This window comes from Podarcis erhardii, assembly GCF_964252035.2.
Source record: "Podarcis erhardii genome assembly, chromosome: 3".
NCBI lineage: Eukaryota > Metazoa > Chordata > Lepidosauria > Squamata > Lacertidae > Podarcis > Podarcis erhardii.
In genome coordinates this window covers 123,480,454-123,504,606 of record NC_138507.1, presented here as the reverse complement: position 1 = coordinate 123,504,606, position 24,153 = coordinate 123,480,454, and the positions used below count along the sequence as shown (strand labels likewise).

The 24,153-nt window shown below is 48.1% G+C and overlaps 1 protein-coding gene across 3 annotated transcripts in view; it reads right to left on the bottom strand.

Moving 5' to 3' along the window:
- The window catches only part of SELENOI (selenoprotein I), a 65,401-nt gene extending 44,453 nt beyond the window's left edge, over nucleotides 1-20,948 (bottom strand). Inside the window, exon 1 of one of the 3 annotated variants that reach the window (XM_081854888.1) lies at nucleotides 20,812-20,948. In XM_081854888.1, the coding sequence (XP_081711014.1) occupies nucleotides 20,812-20,868 (57 nt within the window). In that variant the 5' untranslated portion in view covers nucleotides 20,869-20,948. Of the gene's footprint in view, nucleotides 1-1,258; nucleotides 1,385-11,150; nucleotides 11,270-20,811 lie in introns of those variants that run through there. The other 2 variants (XM_081854889.1, XM_081854887.1) reach the window with 2 other exon arrangements.
- Nucleotides 20,949-24,153: the final 3,205 nt, after the last annotated feature.

The window sequence follows — 24,153 nt, the reverse complement described above, 5'->3', positions numbered from 1 at the left end:
CTTCGTCTTGGAATGTCACCAGGAAAGGAGACAAATGCATCTCCAAAGTGCAGGCAAGGCAAATGAGAAGGACCCATCTGATCGCCCTGCAGGGCCTAAACTCTTTCCTAGCACATGTTGTGTGGGCCAAGGATGGAGAAGCTGGCTGCAAGCAGATTTAACTCACAAGGGCCCACGACAGGTGGCCACATGACCACCAGAAGGACACACAGAAGATCACCAAAAGGAAGCCAAGTCAACAGACTGATGCAATCGTATCATCATCTCTACGACCACCCTGCCCTCCCTCAAAACCCACTTTGACCACAGCCTGGGTCTGCAGTATATTACACAATGCAGCTGAACTATTATTATTTTTGTGGTGGTGAGGGGAAGGGGACACCTCAGTTATAACCTCAAGATAAAGGTAAAGGGACCCCTGACCATTAGGTCCAGTCGTGGCCGATTCTGGAGTTGCAGCGCTCATCTCGCTTTACTGGCCGAGGGAGCCGGCGTACAGCTTCCGGGTCATGTAGGCAGCATGACTAAGCTGCTCCTGGTGAACCAGAGCAGCGCACAGAAACACCCTTTACCTTCCCGCCGGAGTGGTACCTATTTATCTACTAGCACTTTGACATGCTTCCGAACTGCTAGGTTGGCAGGAGCAGGGACCGAGCAGCGGGAGCTCACCCCGTCACGGGGATTCGAATCACCGACCTTCTGATCGGCAAGCCCTAGGCACTGTGGTTTAACCCACAGCGCCACCCGCATCCCCTAACCTCAAGATAGCGCATGCCAATCCCCAGCTTGCTCCTTGAGTTGCGGAGAAAGTGGCCCTGCCCAACCTTCCTGGCTAGCTTCCAACCCCAAGTGAGCTTCAAGAAACACCTGCAACATTACCAACAGCTACCTGTAATCAAAAGTTACAAAAGAGGCAGTCCCTGACCCAATCTCCTTCCCCACCTATCAGCCATTGCATCACCAAGTAATCTTCCTTCCTCCCAAGTCTTTGGGATTCTTGCTTACCCACGCATCCACCGCCACCTTGCCCTTGAGAGCCAGTGTGGTGTAGTGGTTAAGAGCGGTAGTCTCGTAATCTGGGGAACCGGGTTCGCGTCTCCGCTCCTCCACCTGCAGCTGCTGGGTGACCTTGGGCCAGTCCCACTTCTTTGAAGTCTCTCAGCCCCACTCACCTCACAGTGTTTGTTGTGGGGGAGGAAGGGAAAGGAGAATGTCAGCCGCTTTGAGACTGATATGTTTGCCCTAGAGCAGTTCATACGTTCTTAAACTGCGCTTGCAATCTCCATCCTAGCTTCCTGCTGTCCAGGTCCCAGGGTGGCTGCCATCGTCTCATCCTTTTCCCTCCTGCAGACCAAAGGATGCTGCTCCTTGGAAATCTTGCACCACAGGTCAAGCATGTTTTTAAAAAGAGCAATTTCTATTTGCCACTGTGCGCCAGTTCCACAGTCCTGGGATCCTCACTCTGTTCATAGAATCATAGAATCATAGAGTTGGAAGAGACCACAAGGGCCTTCGAGTCCAAACCCCTGCCAAGCAGGAAACGCCCTCAGAGCACTCCTGACATATGGTTGTCAAGCCTCTGCTTAAAGACCTCCAAAGAAGGAGACTCCACCACACTCCTTGGCAGCAAATTCCACTGTCGAACAGCTCTTACTGTCAGGAAGTTCTTCCTAATGTTTAGGTGGAATCTTCTTTCTTGTAGTTTGGATCCATTGCTCCGTGTCCGCTGAAAACAACCTTTCAGCAGAAAACAACCTTTCTCCCTCCTCTATGTGACATCCTTTTATATATTTGAACATGGCTATCATATCACCCCTTAACCTCCTCTTCTCCAGGCTAAACGTGCCCAGCTCCCTTAGCCGTTCCTCATAAGGCATCATTTCCGGAGGCAGCATGGCGGCTGCAGCAGCAGAAAAGAGCTCCTGAAGCCAGCCAGAGTGAAAGGCTCTGTCTGGCCGATTCCCGGGCTCCCAGATCTGCTGCTGCCAGCACTGCCAACGGAGAGGAATCGGGGGTGCCCGGGGCGTCTTTCAAGGGAGCCAAAACACCCCCCCACGACCTTGATTGAGCCGGAAAGGCACCCGACCCCCCCCCCAACAGCCGAGAGGAGCTCCAAATCCAGGAAGACAGTGGAGCTAACGCAGAGAGGGAGAAAAAGAGAAGGGGGAAGGAAGAAGGGAAAAAAAGAAAGAAAGAAGAAGGAGCCCTAACTTTACCGCTGCTGCCCCCATCGCCCCCATCTCTGCCGACAAAGAAGAGGGGAGGTAGGTGAACACGGGAAGGCAAAGGACGCTGCGAAAAAACACGTGGCTGAGCCGACTGGAGCCTACCCCTCCATGCAAAGCCGCATGACAAAGGAGATCACAGAAAGGAAGAAACTACCCCCTTCTTTTCTCCTTTTTTCTATAAAAAACAACAGCCAACAAACAAAATCCTTTTTTTAACTCCTTCCTACCCCTCTCCCCCCCTTCTTAAAAAAGAAATTCTTTTTTATTCCCCCCCCCCCCATATACCTACTTTTATCATTTTTCTTTTTAAGAGAGGGGCCACTGCTGCTGCAGCCACCCTTTATTTGAATCTCTATTTTTATTTCTATCTTTTCTACACACTATTTAAAGACACACTTTTCCACACACACACACCCTCAATTTAAACCTCATTTTATTTTCACCTCAAACCCCCCTCTTAAGAATTAAAATGGCAGTACCCAGAAAACAGCCCTGAACCATCACAGGCCATTTCCTGGGACTGCCACTTCGCCCCAGACTTTCCACTCTCTTTTACCTATCCTCTTTTACCTATACTTTACTCATTTTTATTTTCATTTTTAAATAAAAAGCTCTATCTATCTATCTAAAGACAACCCCCCCTTTTTTTTTTTTACCTTTAATTCTCATTTTTATCTTTTACCTGTACATTTTTAATTACTTTTTTACAAATAAAAAATAACAACAATAATTAGGGGAAAATATTATTATTATTATTATTATTTTATTTTATTTTTTTTTAAAAAAAAACACCACACATTTTTTCCCCTCTCTCTTTTTAAAGCCCGTTCTTGTCTATTTGTTGGCTTGTTCTTGAGGGGGGAATCTTTCGCCCCCAGCTACGACCACCACTCTCTTTTAAAACAAAAATTTCCTCTATATCACTGCTATTGTTACTGATACTCTCTCCCTCAACTCCCCCCTTTTATTTTTCTCTCCCTTTTTGCTCTCCCCTCTCTCTCTTCACCCCTCCTCATTTTTTCCCCTTATCCCACCTTTCATTTTCCATCCCCAACTTTTTTTTTCTATCCCTTTTATTTTTTAAAATCAACCCCCCCTTTTTTAGCCTGTCCATCAGTTTGTTTTTGAGAGGGGAGCCCTTTCCCCCCCACCCCCTCTTTTGAAATAAGACTTTCCCCCATACCATTGCAGCAGCTCCCCCTCCCTCCCTCCTCCCCTCTCCCCCTCTCTTTTCTTCTCCTTCCCTCCCCCACCCTTCCCCCTCCTCCCCTCATTCTCTCTCCCTCCTCCCTCTCTCCATCCCCCCCTTCCCCTAAAGGAAACACATACACACATTCATATCACCCTATCATAATTTGCCCCCTCATACTATAGCTAAAACTACTGCTGCAATCTAATACCTCTGATATTACTGTACTATCTCTCCTCTCAACTCTTTTTGTCTCTCTCTCTCTCTTCTCTCTTACTCCAATCTCCCCTCTCCCCCCCGCCTCCCCCTTCTTCTCTCTTTCTTCTTCTTCTTCTTCCCTTTTCTCCCTCCACCCTTTACATATAGCCTATTTGTCTGTCTCTGTTTCTAAGCGCACTCCCAACCCCAATTTCCACCTTAACTGGACCCCAGTACCCCTTTGGGTATATACAACCCCCTCCTAAAGACATATTTCCCCTGGCCCCACCCCTCTAATCTCTCGCATCTCTACCTGCTAACCCCCCTCCCTTTATATGAACTGTCTGTCCGTTAGTCTACCCACCTCTGCTTACCTGCCCTCCCCCCCCAGCCTCGGCGGCACCGCTGAGGCAACTACAGAAAACCCAAGAGAAATTCTTAAAACACAGGCTAGAAGTGACACAAATGACCGCCTAATCCAAACGCTCTGTAAAAGCCACCAGCCAACAAAGCCTGATCAGCTCAACAACCCAACAATACCCAGGAATCACCACTGCCACAACTCCTAACCACCACACGCCCTACCCCAAGTGGACGCCAAGCCAACCTCAAACCAAAACTATCAGGGAGACTGAGATGACACCAACCAGGGAGATGGCAAACAATGCTAAGATGGTAACTCCCCTTCAAGATGATGACCACCCAATAACGAAACGAGATCTGAGGGAAATGGAAGCAAGATTAGAAGAAACACTGAAGGCCACAATGGCTCCCATGCAGGTACTAATCAACAATCTAACCTCCAAAGTGGAAGCTCTAGAGAACAAAAACCAAATGCAAGAAAAAATAATAGAGCAATACCGGGAGGAGAACGCACGTGTGAACAAGAAACTGGACGAACTGGTAAACCAAATGGAAACAGAACACAGAGAGATGAAAATTAAGCAAGCCGACCTTGAAGATCGCAATAGACGCTGTAACATCCGCTTCCGCAACTTTCCTGAAAAAGCAGAGGAGAAAAGCCCAACAGACCTAATTATACGCTGGCTGAAAAACACAATCCCAGGCCTGAAACTTGAGGCAGATGACTTGGAGAGGGCTCACAGAGCCCTAAAACCTATGCCAAAACCCAGCGCCCCCCCAAGAGACATCATTGTATGCTTCACGCGCTACAAAAAGAAGGAAGAGGTATGGAACAACCTCAGAAACTCAACCAACCTTCGATATGGAGAAACCCCCATTCTGGCCCTACAGGACCTATCTCAGGATACTCTAAACCGGAGGAAAAGCCTGCGCCCATGCACCCAGCGTCTCCAACAAGCAGGGATCAAATACCGATGGGGCTTCCCCTTCCGTCTCATTGTAACAACCAATACAACACAACACATGGTTACCAGCATACCTGAGGCCCTGCAACTACTAAAGAACCTTGAACTCGACCTCCCACCGGAATGGCAACCGACAAATCCGCCAAGTGACAGCCCCAACCACGAGGAAACAACAGCAAGCAACTGGACGACGGTACAGAGCAAAAAGAAACAACAGAAGCGGCAGAACAACGCAAACCAATACAGACAAGCACAACGCTCAGAACCGTCCCGCCGGCCATACGACACAAGAAACCAGACCAAGACTAACCAAACCAATTCATCGCAGATGGACAACCCTACAACAACAACAACAACAACTGCAGCTCAATGAAGCAACCAGGAAAAAACCCCACAAACCGAAGGACTGGTGATTTCTCCCCCCCCCTTTTCCCCCTCTCCCCCCCCCAAACATAGATTTAGTTAACACCATCAACATTCCCCCCAGCCCCGCACCCCCACAGAAACCCCCACCCCAACACCAGTCCAGACGACCTCAACCACATTCCCCATCACCCACACCTTCAACATCCTCATACTCCATACTAAGGAAAAACAACTCCAACCTTAATAACACAACCCACAATCAGGCTAAAATCTGATACCCAACCAGCAATATGGTGGCACCAGAGCGTACCAGCACCCACATCCCCACCCCAACACACCAACAATGTTGCTTATAACATTGGCAACATTGCTTACGAACCTTATACCTGACAGCGACGTTACAAAGTCACTTCACACTGTCTCGCTGATCACCCCCTATCGCAGACAACAGGGGAGATGGCCTGTCCTTGAACATGGCCTTCCACACCAGCTGAGACCTAGGACCAACCGGCTAAATGCCAGATGGCCCAAAATACCCCAAACAAACACCTATATGACTATATATAGGAAACTCCCTACAACTTACCCCCTACTCTTTAACCCAAATCTCACTCTACTCCCACTAGCCCCCCACCCACCACACCCTAGGTCAGCGCAACCCCACTGGTTCTTTAAACAACACGAAGAGAGAGACACAAGACAACCCGAACGGGTTGGCAGGGAATCGCCCCACATAAAAGATAAGCAAGATGGCTAACCTAAAAGCAATTACATTAAATGTGAGGGGGCTGGGAAACCCCATCAAAAGAAAACGCATCACCTCATACATAAACACCATGAAACCACACATCACCTTCCTACAAGAAATACACAACCCACCCAAAGGCAGCAAACTCCTGAGCGACCCCCGCTTCAGTCAACAGTGGGTCGCACAAGGCTCAGGGAAAGCTCGTGGTGTAGCCATAATACTCAGTAGAGACCTGAACTTCACTGCCACAACAGTCCTCAAGGACAAAAAAGGCAGATTCATTTTCGCTAAAGGGACACTAGATGGCAAAATCAAACTGACAATCGGCTCCATATATGCCCCAAACACCAAACAATTAGAATTCTTCCAGAAGACACTAAACAAATTCCTCTCCTTCTCTGAAGGGGAAGCAATCCTAGGAGGGGACCTCAATCTAAATATGAAAGGTTTATCCCTGAAAGATATCCACCCCACAACCCCATGGGCAACCTTCCTCCGAAGGAAACCCCCAACAACTAGGAACTCCTACAAGTTACTAAAAATGCTAAAAAACAGGGGTCTCTACGACATTTGGGGTGAGCAAAACCCGGGAGACATCAGCCATACATTCCAATCAGGACGCCATGATACAGTGTCCAGACTGGACAGCATTCTACTCACACAGGGTCTGATCCCCTCAGTGGAATCAACAAACATAGGTAACATTAAAATCACAGATCACGCCCCAGTAGAAGTCATCGTTAAAATAGGAGAAGGAACACAAACCACCCCATCATGGTCCTTCAGTCCCATCCTAACTACAAACAAACAAATTAGAGAGAGTCTCACAAAAACCCTCCAAAACTACTTCAAGGAAAATGATGTAAACAATATAACAACCCCCCTCCTATGGGACGCAATGAAAGCGGTCACCAGAGGAGCTTGCATAAAAGAGAAAACATTCCTTAAAAAACAAACCTCCTCAAAAATTAGCAAAATAGAACAAGACATCACAGCCCTCTCATCACGCTACAAACAAACAGGATCTAAAAAACTCCTCAAACTTATAGAACAAAAAAGGAGAGAACTAGACTCCCTAGAAATTAACAAAACAATGATCAACATTCTATACTCTAAACAACGTTTCTACGAATATGGAGGGAAAAACTCCAGATTACTAGCAAATAGATGTAGGAAAAAAGCACTCAAAACAAGAATACACTGCATCACCAAAAAAGACGGCAACATAACATTCTCCCCCGAAGAAATAACCTCAGAATTTGCAGAATTCTACGCCAACCTATACACCTCCCATAACCCACCAGAGAAGGAAATCAGAACATTTCTAGCAGGACTGACCATGCCTACCCTAACTGATGAGGAACAGGAATTCATGGACAGCCCTATCACCCCAGAGGAAATAGATGCGGTCCTCAAAAACCTGAAACCACACAAAGCCCCAGGCCCAGATGGCTTCACAGCAGAATTCTATAGGAAATTCAAAGAACCCTTGATGCCCTACATGACCCGCCTATTCAACGACATCATAAAAGGGGCCCCCATCCCCAAAACCTGGACCCACTCCAAAATAGTCTCCATCCCAAAACCACTAAAAGACAGCCTCAAAGTAGAATCATACCGCCCAATCTCATTAATAAACCAGGACTACAAGATATTCACATCAATCTTGGCCAACCGCCTAAAAATCTTCCTACACAAGTTAATAGCCCCAGACCAGACTGGCTTTGTCCCTGGCCGCAATATAACAGACCCCATCAGGAAACTACTGAACCTGATCGAACACAGCAAGGCAACGAAACTCCCATTGACAATCATGTCCCTAGACATCCTCAAAGCCTTTGATTGCTTGGAGTGGAAATACATATTAGCAGTACTAACTAACATGAAATTTGGCCCCAACTTCCTACAAATCCTCAAACAAATATACTCCCAAGCCTCAGCAAAATGCAGAACTAACAATATGGATTCTAATACTATAGCTATCCAAAGAGGCACAAAACAAGGATGCCCACTGTCTCCCTTCTTATTTATCCTGGCTCTGGAACCCTTAGCAATCCGCATCCGAGCAGCCACAGACATCAAGGGAGTGGAAATAAAAGGCAGAACCTATAAATTAGGGCTCTTTGCAGATGACCTAATGGTCACAACACCAGACCCCATAAGCACAGCAACCTCCCTAATCAGAGAACTCAACACATTTGCAATGGTGTCGGGCCTACAGGTAAATTTTACAAAGTCAGAAGCTATGTGCTTCAACACCCCTCCTCACACCCAAAAAGAACTCACGAAGGTCACCAAAATAAAACTTTGCCACACCAAGTTCAGATACCTAGGGGTACAAATAACCAGAAACCTCAATAAACTGTACCTCCACAACTACAAGCCCCTGTGGCGACAAATTAACAAAGACCTAAAGAGATGGAATAACACGAATTTCACTCTCTCAGACAAAATAGCCATGATCAAAATGATCACACTCCCAAAACTAACTTACCTATTCCAAACCCTCCCAATCTGGATCCCCTCAACACAACTTCACAGTTGGCAGAGAAAACTACACTCCTTCATCTTCTCACATAAAAAACCAAGAATAAGCCCCAAATACCTGCACCTCCCCACCTCAGAAGGAGGATGGGGAATCCCCAACATAGAAGCATATTACAATGCCAACCAAATACGCCATATAATCCCATATATACTAGAAGATGAGACAAAACAATGGGTACACCTAGAGAGGGACACAATTGAAAACACCTGCACCACAACATACCCACTCCTCCCAAACAAACTAAAGAAAATTCCCACAACACTTAACAGGTACACACAGACCATGCTCAAAGCATGGAAAACACAAATAGGCAAACTCTCCCCAACCCCATCCCCACTAATCCCCCTGGCGTACCACCCATTATTCCACCATGCAGCACAAAACCTCCAGATAAAAACCTGGCGAACCAAAGGCTTATATCGCCTAATAGACTTTTATAAAAATAACAAACCCTTGTCAACACAAGAAATATAAGACAAACTAGAAGACACCCAAATGACCTGGTTAACACAACACCAACTACATGCCTTCTTAAACAACCCAACAGTAAAATCAGCAGCAACTAGGCCCCTGACAGCCTTCGAAAACCTCCTCCTAACAACAAAGGGAAACGGTAAAGGGACGGTATCCGCAATATACAAAATACTACTCCAAAATCCCGCAAATCCCCTAGACACAATCAAAAAACAATGGGAGAATGACATAGGCTATGAGATTAACCCCACTCAATGGACCAGAATGTGGTCTAAACCCCCCTTTAAATCCATATCAACAAAAAGAAAAGAACTCACACTGAAACTCACCTACAGGTGGTACCTAACACCAAGGAAACTAGCGCTAATACACCCAGGAACCTCACCAAAATGCTGGAGAGGGTGCACCTCCTCAGGCACATACCTCCACATGTGGTGGGAGTGTCCCAAAATTCAACTATTCTGGACAACAGCCATACGAGAAATATGTAAAATAACTAAGCAAGTAATAGACATCACCCCAGAATTGGCCCTACTAAACATCTTCCAAGACAACAATGCCCATTTACACCACAAAGAACTCATAACCCACCTGCTCTCAGCAGCCAGAAGCATCATAACCAGACACTGGAGAGACCTGTCAGGAGTAAGCATGGACCAATGGTACCAAATAGTATGGGAAACAGCCCTACTAGAAAAATTAACTAATAAACTGAAACTGACACGGGGACAAACAGAAGAAGACGCCTTCACCCCGGTATGGCTCCCCTTTATCACATACACAGCCCAACAGGACAATGACAATAATCCACCAACAGCATACAAATCAATATGGCTAACCTGATCCAAAACACCCACCCACCTCACTCACACACGAAAACAAAGATCACCACAGCCAATCACAAGCAAACAATCACACCCTAAGCCAACCCCAACCTCTCTCACCACCAAAGGAACACAAGTGAACAACACAAGCAACGCTGACACCAAACTCTACATACATTAAACATAATAGAAACACCGCCACCCGACCCCACCCCCATCCATCCCCCCCTCTCCCCACCCCCCCTTTCTTTTTTATTTCTGTTTTCTTCTCCCCCTAATGCCTCAACAAATGAAACGGATTTGTAAAAACGTTACATGGAAGAAGAAGAAGGAAAAAAAAATACGAGGCACTACCCTTCTGTAAAACAAGAAAATCCTTAATAAATAAATAAATAAATAACAAAAAAAAAAAAAAAAGGCATCATTTCCAGGCCTTTGACCATTTTGGTTGCCCTCCTCTGGACACGTTCCAGTTTGTCAGTGTCCTTCTTGAACTGTGGTGCCCAGAACTGGACACAGTACTCCAGGTGAGGTCTGACCAGAGCAGAATACAGTGGCACTATTACTTCCCTTGATCTAGAAGCTATACTCCTATTGATGCAGCCCAGAATTGCATTGGCTTTTTTAGCTGCCACGTCACACTGTTGGCTCATGTCAATTTTGTGGTCAACCAAGACTCCTAGATCCTTTTCACATGTACTGCTCTCAAGCCAGGTGTCACCCATCTTGTATTTGTGCCTCTCATTTTTTTTTGCCCAAGTGCAATACTTTACACTTCTCCCTGTTAAAATTCATCTTGTTTGTTTTGGCCCAGTTCTCTAATCTGTCAAGGTCGTTTTGAAGTGTGATCCTGTCCTCTGGGGTGTTAGGCACCCCTCCCAGTTTGGTGTCATCTGCAAATTTGATCAGGATGCCCTTGAGTCCATCATCCAAGTCATTGATAAAGATGTTGAATAAGACCGGGCCCAAGACAGAACCCTGTGGCACCCCACTAGTCACTCTTCTCCAGGATGAAGAGGAACCATTGATGAGCACCCTTTGGGTTCGGTCAGTCAGCCAGTTACAAATCCACTGAGTGGTAGCATAGTCAAGTCCGCATTTTACCAGCTTCTTTACAAGAATATCATGGGGCACCTTGTCAAATGCCTTGCTGAAATCAAGGTAGGCTACATCCACTGCGTTCCCTTCATCTACCAGGCTTGTAATTCTGTCAAAAAATGAGATCAGGTTCGCCACAAGACTCTCACCTATCCATCGCTGCATCATCTTCCCCCTTTATAATTTCCTCCTTCCTCTCACTAAAAACAAGAGTCAGGAATTCCAGTAATCCCAGCAGCATAGGCTACGTGGTTCTCTTCTCTCCCCCCGCCACCCGCTTTTATCCTTACAACAACTACAAATCCCACAACAACGATTTGCTCCACATCAAAATAAGCTCCACATCAAAATAACTTGCTTGATGGTGGAGACACACATGACCTTCTCTGAACTGCAAACTGAGATGAAATCCTACAGCCAAAAAGACTTCATGTGCGTTAACACATTCCTGGGTTTGGAGAGGACAGGATAGGAGAGGATTCCTCCTCCCAAGCGCCCTGTTCTCAAACCAGCTGACAGTTGTTTTGCTGAACATAAAGGTAGCACACTAAGGGGAGCAAATTATTTTTAGTCTTGCAGACCCCAAGGGAATGTTAAGAGTGCCGTATAGGAGACTGCAGTAGTAAACTGTAAGAAATGCAGCAGCCACAAGCCAGCCCTGTATGTCTGATATTATGGGATGGGCATCTTAATTTGATGTTTACATTTGCGGCTTTAATACAGCCAGACGGCAAGTGTCCCTGTGTATCTTTCTGAAGCACTGTCATCCTACCCCTTTCTTCCCTTCACCAAAGGCAGTAGCAGGAGAGCATCTGCTTCGCTGAAGGTCCCAGGGTCAAGCCAGGTGGAACTGGGAATATCCTTCATCTATATAAGGCAGCTTCCTGTTCCTCCGAAAACGGTGCAGTTTCAGAATTTGTTTTTGTGCTGCTTTCCCTGGCACCTGTCCACCATGTGCACAGATTCCTATGTTCCTAAGTGAACAATGATTTATGCCTTACTGAGCCATTACTCAGCCTGTATGTTGGCCCAGCCCTCGTATATCCAGAAACCGAAGACAGGTTTCCTTCTAAAGAGGTCTAGAATATCACTGAAGTGGCCAGGCTCAGAGCCTTAGGTTTCTCTCGGCCTCTCTCACACAGGCCAGAGTTTCTAGTTTCAATGCAGCTGTAGGATTGCCTCCATGGTTGAAGAGGAGTAAACAATGTCTCCAAAGCCAGAAATGGCCACCAAAGTGTTGTTTCGCATCACTGTAATGCAGAAGACAGCATCTTAAAAAGCAGAGACATCACCTTGCCAACAAAGGTCCGTATAGTTAAAGCTCTGGTTTTCCCAGTAGTGATATATGGAAGTGACAGCTGGACCATAAAGAAGGCTGATCGCCGAAGAATGGATGCTTTTGAATTCTGGTGCTGGAGGAGACTCTTGAGAGTCCCATGGACTGCAAGAAGATCCAACCTCTCCATTCTGAAGGAAATCAGCCCTGAGTGCTCACTGGAAGGACAGATCCTGAAGCTGAGGCTCCAAGACTTTGGCCACCTCATGAGAAGAGAAGACTCCCTGGAAAAGACCCTGATGTTGGGAAAGATGGAGGGCACAAGGACAGAGGACGAGATGGTGGGACAGTGTTCTTGAAGCTACCAGTATGAGTTTGACCAAACTGCGGAAGGCAGTGGAAGACAGGAGTGCTTGGTGTGCTCTGGTCCAGGGGGTCACGAAGAGTCAAGACACGACTAAACAACAACAACAGTGCAGAAGAGGGAACTGTGCATCCCTCCAAATGTTGTTGGGACTCCTAATTCCCATCAGCCCCAATGAAGCTGAATGTTGGAAGGCTCAGGACAGATAAAAGAATTTATTCCAGCAGTGCACTCCTGCAGGCAGGCATGGCCACCAGACTCGATGGCTTTAAAAGAGCATTAGACAAATACATGGAGGAGGAGAGGGTCAGACTTTATGAACCTTGGGGTCCCTTCCAACTCTACAGCTCCACGATTCCACCCCTTCCTCTTGCTAAAAGATTCCCAGCTCTTAAAAGGCAAAAGCTTGGCGTGCCAATTCAACAGAGGCATGGATTCTGAGCCCTGACAACGCACAGGTTTTCAGCTGTTGTGATATACCCAGCCTCATATACCTGGGGCCAAAGTGCACATACCTTCGGGAGGAAAGGTGAGGAGACATACACTGAATTTGCTCTGCTACAAGTTAGTCATTATATTTATTTGATTGCTTAGGAATTGCTTGACTTAAGCAAACGGCTTTCCAGTAAACCTAATAAAACCATGTCAAACGCATGCAGATTTTGGGGTGCGGACTGAATGGAGAACACAGATACCAGGGCATGAGAAGATGAAGGTATTGTTGCCACATGCTTACAGTATCTTGGTGTTCTCCATATGCTTCCTAATAATAAGAGGCAAAAGCTGCCCCATGAAAAGCCATCGTTTAACACAGCACTCAGCTCTGCTTCGGCTTCTCGGAAACCTCCCACTCGTTCCAGCAACAGCTTGTTCTCATGTCCAAGTGAATGAAGCGAACTGATTGCTCCCCTTAAACTCTCCACCCAGAGGCATCGAGCTGGAAGCCGGAAGAGTGGAGGACTTTGCATCCTGGAGAAGAAGTAGGATCCGGAGAGCCAGGGTCACAGGACGGCAGCGTGAGCCTCACGCAGCTCCAGCTTGGACTCTGAACGTTAAGAAGCCAGGGCTGCCGCACAATGCCTCTTTGTTTTGGGGAGTATGCAAAGGCGTGCGTGAGAGGGCAGGGAAATTCCTTGCTTACCTAGAACCCCTGAAGAAAACAGGCAGCAGAGCTCTACAATCCAACCTCGGCTCCGACAGGAAAAAAGGCTTCCCGAAGAGACAAACACTGGGGTGTCTGCTCTAGAAGGCTGTTTTGCTACCAGGAAGTTTCACTTAAGAACATAAAAGAAGCTTGCTGGGCCAGGTCAATGGCCCATCTAGTCTAGTATCATGTTCTCACGGCGGCCAAGCAGATGCCCCAAAGGGAAGCCCACAAGCAGGATTTGAACCCAGGAGCAGCACTCTCCCCACCTGTGATTCCCACCAGCTGGTATTCTGAAACACAGGGCTGCATCCAACAAAGTCCCAGAGCAGATCTGCAACAGCGGAAGACCTGAGAAGCAGAGCTCGCTCCATCAGGAACCTCTTACCCCTGAACTATGCCGGCAGATCATTATCGGAGCAAGTGTTTAGAACAGGGGTCGGCAACCTAAGGCCCATGGGCCACAAGCGGCCCGTGGGGGGTCATTTAACCAGCCCATGGACCCCGCCGCCCACTCGGTCAGCTCCCGTGTGCCGCACTAAACTGGCACGGGGACTGCGTTCCGTGACACTGGCCGGCTTCCCATTGGCTGCAGGAAGCTCCTGAAGGCAATGAGAAGCTGTGCATGCCTCCTCCGCGCTAGAAATAGCATTTGTGCATGCATGCACACACACACACACACACACACACACACTCTCCAACCCACTGCGCCATCTGCAGGACCGTGAACCGGCCCAAGCCACAAAAACTTTGCCGACCCCTGGTTTAGAATCTGGTGCCTGAGTTTTAATTTTCCTCATCCCGCCCTCTTCCTTTTTCCTTGTGTGCTCTGGGTTTTAGATTGTAAGCCTGACGGGAGGGACTGTATTGTTTCCATTGGGAGCCTTTTTGGCTGAAGAGCAGGGTGCCAAATGCTCTAAATAAATAAACAAAAGTCATGTATATTAATTTCAAGGAGTCTACTCTGAGTAGAACAAGCCCGGACTGCCACCAATGCTGTGGAGTTCGATGGGGCTATTGCAATTAAAGACCATCAGATCGGTGTCCCCAGGATAACCTCGTATGAGTATTCAGTTTAAGCTCCAACAGGAAAAACTGCAATCAACTCTTTAATTGAATCTTGCAGAGTTCGAGTCAATTGCGAAGGAAGCTGCACAGCCCCATCTGCTTGGGGCAAACTTCTACCCCACAGAAGACACAGGTGGGGAGGGAATCCTGTACCACTCATTAAACCACAATGTAATTTAGTGGCAAAAAATCAACAGAGTAACTTGAGCACCAGTGAAAGGGCTGGAAATTTTTCCATTACCGGTACCTCGTTTTACCAAATAATATGTTCCACTTCTAGAAATGCCTTGTTTTGTGAAATTAATCCATTAAATAAATAAAAACAGAGTGCAGCAGTCAAGTTGGACAATCTGAAAGTTGTGATTCAATTTTCCAGGTGACCAACCCTTGAAAGCATTCAATATATAATGCGCACTAATGTGTTTTATGAATGTGTGTGAACACTTGGGGTTGGATGAGGGAAGCATTAAATTATAAATAATCTAGACATGCCAGTTGGATTCTGATTGATTTAGGATTATTAGAAAATTTTCCAGAAAGTGTCTTATTCAAAATTTCCAGAAACATGCGTATCTCTGCCGACTGAATTATGGTCTGTTATAATCACTACAGAATATTCAGATTTTCCAGAAATCAGGTTTCGTTAACAGGATGAATTATTAAATCTGTGTGCATGTGCACTGACTTATCCTTGTGAAAGTATTATTCCGGCTGCCCCAATATGGGTCGGGGCAGGAGCTATATAAATCTTTCTAGACAGGCTTTTGGGTATTTTCCCTGGCAACGAAACCAATGAAAATGAGGTCAGGAGAGAGGGACAAACAACTGTGTTGTGTGTCTAATGAAAGTTTAATCCAGACAGCCTTCACCTTCAACGGAAATTGCCTACACATTATCTGTTTTTTCTTGGTGACCATCACAGTTATAAGCTCCAATTTCCTAACTGAAAAAAATATCTGATTTTGTCCCCAGGCAGCTTAAAGTTCCAAGGTCTCCTGTTATTTGCTTTGTTATTTGCTTTCTTGGAAATCAAAACTGAAGCCCCACAGAAACTACAATTAGGTGGTTAGCCTGTTTTGACAGGGAGAAAAGGATTTTAACAGGCTGTAGCACTGTGAGTCGAGAGACCTTTCAATCTGCTTCTGATCCAATTCACTGATTCTGGCTCTTGCATCTAAGAAGGATATTAGAATATAGAACGTGGGAAAGGTGCAAAAAAAGGCAACCAAAATGATCAGAAAACCATCTTCGCATAATATATACATGGCTAAACTATGGAATCTGATACTCTTAAGATGTTGCAACCACCATCAACTTCAACGGCTTAAACAGACATTTAAGGTAGGGTTACCAGACGTCCCCCTTTCCCGGGGACGGTCCCCAGATTAGCAAATCTGTCCCTGGACAAATTCCGTCTCTGGAATGACCCCAGATTTGCAAATCTGTCCCTGGGAAACATGGCAGTGGCAGTCAGCAGCCCGGAGCCAGCCTGGTAGTGCAGTTGGCTCTGGCTGGCTTCAGGAGCTGCTCGCTGCCATGGCGCCCCCCATTTTTCCTCACCGGAAGTCCTCATATGATGTGTTATGCACAAGACATGTCATATGGGGACTTCTGGAGAGGAAAAGTATTGGGCGCCACAGCAGCGAACAGCTCCTGAAGCCACTGCCACTGCTGAAGGAGAATCGGGGATGTCTGGCAGTATAGATCTCCTTCCCCCTTTGTTTTGACTGATGGGGGGGAGGCTCAAGAGTTGTGGGCGGGCGAGCGTTGCCCAGTTTTTAAAAAACTCTGTGCATTTATGTTTCACAGGGTGCGAAAGGGCTTTGCACCTTTATACAATATGCATGTGTGCTTGGGCCCAGGGTCTTTTTCCTCACCATCCCCACTACTGACTCCCTGTTGCTAGGTAAAGGTAAAGGGACCCCTGACCATTAGGTCCAGTCGTGGCCGACTCTGGGGTTGTGGTGCTCATCTCGCTTTATTGGCCGAGGGAGCCGGCGTACAGCTTTTGGGTCATATGGCCAGCATGACTAAGTCACTTCTGGTGAACCAGAGCAGCACACAGAAATGCCGTTTACCTTCCCACCGGAGCGGTACCCATTTATCTGCTTGCTCTTTGAAGTGCTTTTGAACTGCTAGGTTGGCAGGAGCAAGGACCGAGCCATGGGAGTTCACCCCGCCGTGGGGATTCGAACCGCCGACCTTCTGATTGGCAAGTCCTAGGCTCTGTGGTTGAACCCACAGCGCCACCTGCATCCCTTGCCCACTACTGACTCCCTGTTGCTACTCAGCTTAAAAAAAAAAAGTGTCCCCGGATTCATTGAAAAAAATCTGGTAACCATAGTTTAGAGAGCATCATGGAGACTAAAGCTATCAAAAGCTACTACTGTACTCATAATGGCCATTTACGAGCTCCAGTGTCATGTCTCTGAATACCAGACAACAGAAGAAAACAGAATTCTGGACGAGGTGGGCCTTTGGTGTGATCCTGCAGGGTTCGTCTCACATTCTAAGGTGCAGACATGAGCTCCTCCTGTTGACAAGGGGGCTGTGTCCCCCCCAAAAAAGGCTGCCTCTCAGATAATCAGCTCATTCCTATAACTCTCAAGAGCAATTCAAAAATCTCAAGTGACTCGGCCCCCTCAAGTTAAGCTGGTAATAATCAAGCCACTGCAAATCCACAGCTATCATCAAAAATGGCAAGACGTGCAGATAAGAGTGTCGGCACCACAGAGCAATATTCAAAACTGGGAAATCTTTGTCTCTTATTGAACCAGCTTCTATTAGAGAAAGGAAGTCTGACCGTTTGAGTCTCACATATGACAGAAATGTGCAGATGGAAGCAAAAAGGTTTATTCCTAAGGGGGCAAGCTGCACCACAGACAATACAGGGTGCCTTCCTACGCCTAAGGTTCAGCAACTACGACCATGCAAATTGAACGTGACGTGGGTGACCACGCAGAGGTGGATTTTTAGAGGAATAATTTGTGCAGAAAACCACAGTCCCTACGGACTGCAGAACCATGGTTACCGGCCAGCCGTTCTGACTGCAAAACTGCCCTACTGAAAGGAAAGACAGAGACATTCTATCTACCCCAAGATTTAAAGAAGTAAAAAAACAACAAGAAAAACAAGAAAACACTCCTCCGACCCTCCAAAGCACCAGAAAAATTAAGGATTGTACAGTATATAAATGCGCTTGCTCAAGGGGACAACAGTAGGAGAGAAAAGCGAGGGGGCAGTGAGCAAAACCACCCACGCATAGGGCAGTGTGAGTTTTCACCTCTGAGGACAAACATTTATGCTGGGCCTCGGCTTTGTGAGAAGGGAGGATGGAAACAGGAAGAACAGTAAGCAGTTGTGGGGGGGGGGGAGAGAGAGAGAAAGAGAAGGGGGGAGCAGACTGGGGACAGAGAGAAGCAGTTGGTTACATGTCCCCCTTGTATTTCACCAACCCCAATCCCTAAAATATCATCAGGAGAGTAACAGACACTTGTAGGAAAACCCCACTACTGGGTCTGTTTTGCAAACTGAAATGGTTTCCTCCACTCAAACCACTCATCTACAGGGATGCACAATTTTTGACTAGCCTTGTTCACAAAGATAAAAAAGGATGACAGCCTGCCTTTGCCTCTAGACAGTTTGTGCCTAAGGAAGCCCTATCCCAATCTCATTTTCCAACAAGAGCAGGAGGCCTGCAGCTAGCCTGCGTGGTCCTCTCTTGGGCAATGTGCTCCAGGTGTCTCAGGCATATGGCTGCCAAGCAAGACTCCAGTTGTCCTTTCACTGGGAAAAATGAAGCCGCCCATTTGGCTACCACTCAGCCAAGGAGCTCCGAGATGCTCAGGATGACATTTTTATCCCACCTTTCCTCTCCAAATAGCTCAAGGTGGCAAACATGGTTCTCCCCTGACTCATATAATCATCCGGGGAGCGTGGGGAGCTGAGCCTCCTTCGCAGCCTGCAAAAGTTGGTGGTGATCAGTCCTGGAGGCATCTCTACCCCGCTCCAAGATTGGGAGGAAAGGCAGGAGTAGTTTGGCCACTACATTGCTAAGAAAGGCAGTGTGGTGTAGTGGGTAGAGTGCCAGAAACCTGGGAGAGCAGGATTCAAACACACACTTGGCCATGATGTATAACACCCCCCCCCAAATATTACAGGGTTGCCATGAGGCGAAGTAGGAGAAGTAGGTACACTACTTTGTGCTCCTTGCCAAAAAGGAGTATAAATACTGAGTCATGTTCACTGTTCCTCTAGCTGAGAGGCGATGGCTTCACAGGACTTTGGACAATGAGTCTTTTTGAGCCCGACTTGGAGAGGATGGGAATTGAACCCACGACTGCTCCGCCACCGAGTTGTAACTACCAGCCACGCCCTGCAATCTGCTCCTTGCCAAAGGAAAGAACATTTGGTATTTCTTGAACTAAGCCACTGAGATTTCGCAATTCCACCATTTATTCCCACATGGCTCTTTCACCAGATGCAGCCCTGACAGTCAGCACACGTCTGGCAAACTTAAAATAACAGCAGGGATGGGGATGGAGGAGAAGAACGCATGTCGACCCTTTGGGGATATGTAAGGTCCCTCGCAAACCTCGGCACCACAGGGCTAAGGAGGAGAAACCAAAAGGGGAATAAACCAAAAGTTGTCGCAAGTCCTCCGTGTGGAGACCATGCGCAGGCTGCCCCTTGCTCACTGCAGGAGAGGATTCTCATGTGCTTGCAGCTGCCCCCATACACTCTCTTCCAATGTGGGAATCATGAATGAGAATCTGTTCTATGATTCTATCTGATTACAGTGGTAAGATAAAGGGACCCCTAACCATTAGGTACAGTCATGGCCGACTCTGGGGTTGCGGCGCTCATCTCGCTTTATTGGCCGAGGGAGCTGGCATACAGCTTCTGGGTCATGTGGCCAGCATGACTGAGCCGCTTCTGGCGAACCAGAGCAGCACACGGAAACGCCGTTTACCTTCCCGCCAGAGCGGTACCTGTTTATCTACTTGCACTTTCACGTGCTTTCGAACTGCTAGGTTGGCAGGAGCAGGGACCGAGCAACGGGAGCTCACCCCATCGCGGGAATTCAAACCACCGACCTTCTGATTGGCAAGTCCTAGGCTCTGTGGTTTAACCACAGTGCCACCCGCATCCCATTACAGTGGTACCTCGAGTTAAGTACATTAACCTGAACCTGTTCTTAACCTGAAGCACCACTTTGGCTAATGGGGCCTCCTGCTGCTGCTGTGCCGCCGGAGCACGATTTCTGTTCTCGTCCTGAAGCAAAGTTCTTAACCCGAGGTACTATTTCTGGGTTAGCAGAGTCCGTAACCTGAAGCGTATGTAACCCGAGGTACCACTGTATATTTCCTGGGGTTGGACTAGATGACCCTAGGGGGTCCCTTCCCAACTCTACAACCCTCTCCACTGACTGGGGTCAAGGAGCTCCGGGGGGGGGGGCGTCCAGGCCATTCTCCGCCGCCTCCTTCCACCCTCACAACAAGGCCGCACCCGGGGAGCTTCGCAGTCCAGCTGAAGGGTCTCTCCCGGGTCCTCGCTTGACCCCCTAACCGCCCCCCACCCCGAGCGAAGAAGAGACCCAGAAGGTCCGGCGTGGAAGCGGCTGCGCGAGGGAGCCACCCAAGCCCGGGCAGGCACGTGAGAACCGGCAAACACGTGGCAGCCGCTCGCTCGCTCCCTTCTGCGTCGCTGCCCAGCGGGGAGTTCCGCAGGCGCCCGGCCAGAGGAGGAGGAGGGGGGGGGGCTTCCAAGGCCGGAACCTGTGAGGAGGAAGGCAGCAGCGGGGCCGGCGAGGGTGGGAGGAGGAGGCCCCTCGGGCGCCTGAGAGGAAGGGCGGGTCCCGCGCGCAGCCCGGAGAACGAGGGGGAAGGGAGAAAGGGGGTCCCCAGAGGTCATCCAGCCGGGCCCCCCCCGCCGCCGCCGCCCCCTCAGCGCGCCCACCTTGTACTTGTCGAAGCCGGCCAGCTGCTCGGCGCTCACGTACTCGTAGCCGGCCATGGCGAGAGAGAGAGGGGGACGCGCCTCGCCGCCGTGACAGGCGCCGCCGGGCAGCTCCCTCCCAGCTCCCTCCCAGCGCGCGCGCGCCCGGCTTGGCGAAGGAGCCGCCCTCGCCGGCTTCCGTACCTCGCCCCGCCCCCGCCTTCCCCATCAGCCCACCCGTGACGTCAGCCAGGCGCGCCCTCCCTCCCGCCCTCCTTCCTTCCTCGGCTCCCCGCGCCCGCGGAGCCATCTTGGGAGAGGCAACGGACGCCGCCGCCTCGGGCCACGTGACGGCGTCGCGAGACCGGCCCTCCCGTGACGTCGGCGAGGCACCGCCCTCCCCCGTCGCCGGCATACGCCGGACGGCGGCATCCTCTGACGCGCGCGATCCCCCGGCGCCCAATTGGTAGCGAGCACTGTCACTCTTGGCATGGGGTCCAATATGGGTCCTTTAATTCTTCCCCGTGCCCCGCTTTCCCTATTGATTGATGGGCGGCTCCCGCCCACCCACTCTGCCTGGAAGCTTCTGATTGGGCGGGACTCGGGAGAAACCTCTGGAGGGCTGTTCTCTACCTGCGCCCGCCTCACTGCCTCCGTCATTCCGCCGCCCGCTGCCCTAAGCGCAATTCCTGTCTCCACCGGAAGGGGAATGAATGAATGAATGAATGAATGAATTTATTAATACGGTCACAGACCAGCATCAACACACGCAATATCGTAGATCAGAAAAAAAAAAATCAGAAAAATCAGAATACAAGGGACAATATGAGTATAACAAAGATTTAAATATAAAAATTAAAATTAATTATTAGCGCACCCCCTGTAATTAACATTTAGGGGTTTGGTCATTACGGGATGCCACTTGCTTCCTGCGATTGATTGCAGACACACAAAATTTAGCTACATTTAATGTAATCTTGGGATTCTTGTCCTCTAGCAGTAGTTTTAAACTATAATATTCCGATTCTTTCCTGGACTTTTGCACAACAGGTGTAATAAAAGTCAAACGTATATCCTCATAAAGACCAACTAAGTCAGTTCTTGGTATGAGCTTTCGTGTGCATGCACACTTCTTCAGATACACTGAAACAGAAGTTTCCAGACCCTTCTATATAGTGAGAAGGTGGGGAGGGGTATTACTCAGAAGGGTGGTGGGAATGGGTGATTGGCAGATAGCTGTGATGAGCCTGTTGACGACTCTTAACGACTGTAATAGGTCTTACAGGAAAAAGCAAGGGGTGAGAAGGTGAAAAATGGCTTTGTCATGTATAATGAGATAAGAATCCAAGGTCTTTGTTCAGACCAGGTTTTTCCATGGTTTTGAGTTTGGTGATAAGTTGTAAATACATGACAAAGCCATTTTTCACCTTTTCACCCCTTGCTTTTTCCTGTAAGACCTATTACAGTCGTTAAGAGTCGTCAACAGGCTCATCACAGCTATCTGCCAATCACCCATTCCCACCACCCTTCTGAGTAATACCCCTCCCCACCTTCTCACTATATAGAAGGGTCTGGAAACTTCTGTTTCAGTGTATCTGAAGAAGTGTGCATGCACACGAAAGCTCATACCAAGAACTGACTTAGTTGGTCTTTAAGGTGCTACTGGAAGGAATTTGTTTTGTTTTGACTATGGCAGACCAACACGGCTACCTATCTGTAACTATCCTCATAAAGACGACAACGTAATAGTACATGTGAAGCAGTTTCAGCTTCCAACGAGCCACAAGGCCAGACACGTGCTGCATATGGTTTACCCTCAAATCTGCCCTGAAGTAAGGCAGAAGGAAGAACATTAAATCTAACGAGGGTAAAAGACCGTCTGTATTTGGGTACCTGAAGACCTGACAGATAATTAGCTGGAGAGAAACCTCTCCCCTGGTCCCTTATTGCTGGGTGTTTGATCATTTCACTCATATGGCATTGTAATTCTACGTCCCAGATACACTGGCGAATTGTAGTCCTAGCTTTCTCGAAGCCTGTCGCTATCAGGGTCTGCTGTGGGATCCCCAAGCCTTTAAGCTTTTCCAGCAGTGTAGCTTTCCAACTGGATTGGTAAGTATCTAATAAGGTTAAAGGTGCCAGCCCAACCGGGAAGAAAATAAGCTTTAGCCAGTAATGGATCTTCAATATCCATATGACCGGAAGGGGCGCTCTTCCTCCGTTTCTGCCCAGGCTCCGCTCTCCTCTGCCCTCCGCTGCCCTCTTTCCTCTGCTGCTGAGCTTCTGGCGGAAATGCCACGGACCTTGCCCTGCATCTCCATCTGTATCCTGCCAGCCTTTAGGAACATCAACACATAGCTGTCCCCTCTAGAAAAATTAACCAATAAACTGAAACTGTTAGAACTGGATATGGAACAACTGATTGGTTCAAAATTGGGAAAGGAGTACGGCAAGGCTGTATATTGTCTCCCTGCTTATTTAACTTATATGCAGAATTCATCATGCGAAAGGCTGGGCTGGATGAATCCCAAGCCAGAATTAAGATTGCCGGAAGAAATATCAACAACCTCAGATATGCAGATGACACAACCTTGATGGCAGAAAGTGAGGAGGAATTAAAGAACCTTTTAATGAGGGTGAAAGAGGAGAGCGCAAAATATGGTCTGAAGCTCAACATCAAAAAAACGAAGATCATGGCCACTGGTCCCATCACCTCCTGGCAAATAGAAGGGGAAGAAATGGAGGCAGTGAGAGATTTTACTTTCTTGGGCTCCATGTTCACTGCAGATGGTGACAGCAGCCACGAAATTAAAAGACACCTGCTTCTGGGGAGAAAAGCGATGACAAACATAGACACCATCTTAAAAAGCAGAGACATCACCTTGCCAACAAAGGTCCGTATAGTTAAAGCCATGGTTTTCCCAGTAGTGATGTATGGAAGTGAGAGCTGGACCATAAAGAAGGCTGATCGCCAAAGAATTGATGCTTTCGAATTATGGTGCTGGAGGAGACTCTTGAGAGTCCCATGGACTGCAAGAAGATCCAACCTCTCCATTCTGAAGGAAATCAGCCCTGAGTGCTCACTGGAAGGACAGATCCTGAAGCTGAGGCTCCAAGACTTTGGCCACCTCATGAGAAGAGAAGACTCCCTGGAAAAGACCCTGATGTTGGGAAAGATGGAGGGCACAAGGAGAAGGGGACGACAGAGGACGAGATGGTGGGACAGTGTTCTCGAAGCTACCAGCATGAGTTTGACCAAACTGCGGGAGGCACTACTGGGAAAACCATAGCGTTAACTATACGGACCTTTGTCGGCAAGGTGATGTCTCAGCTTTTTAAGATGCTGTCTAGGTTTGTCATTGC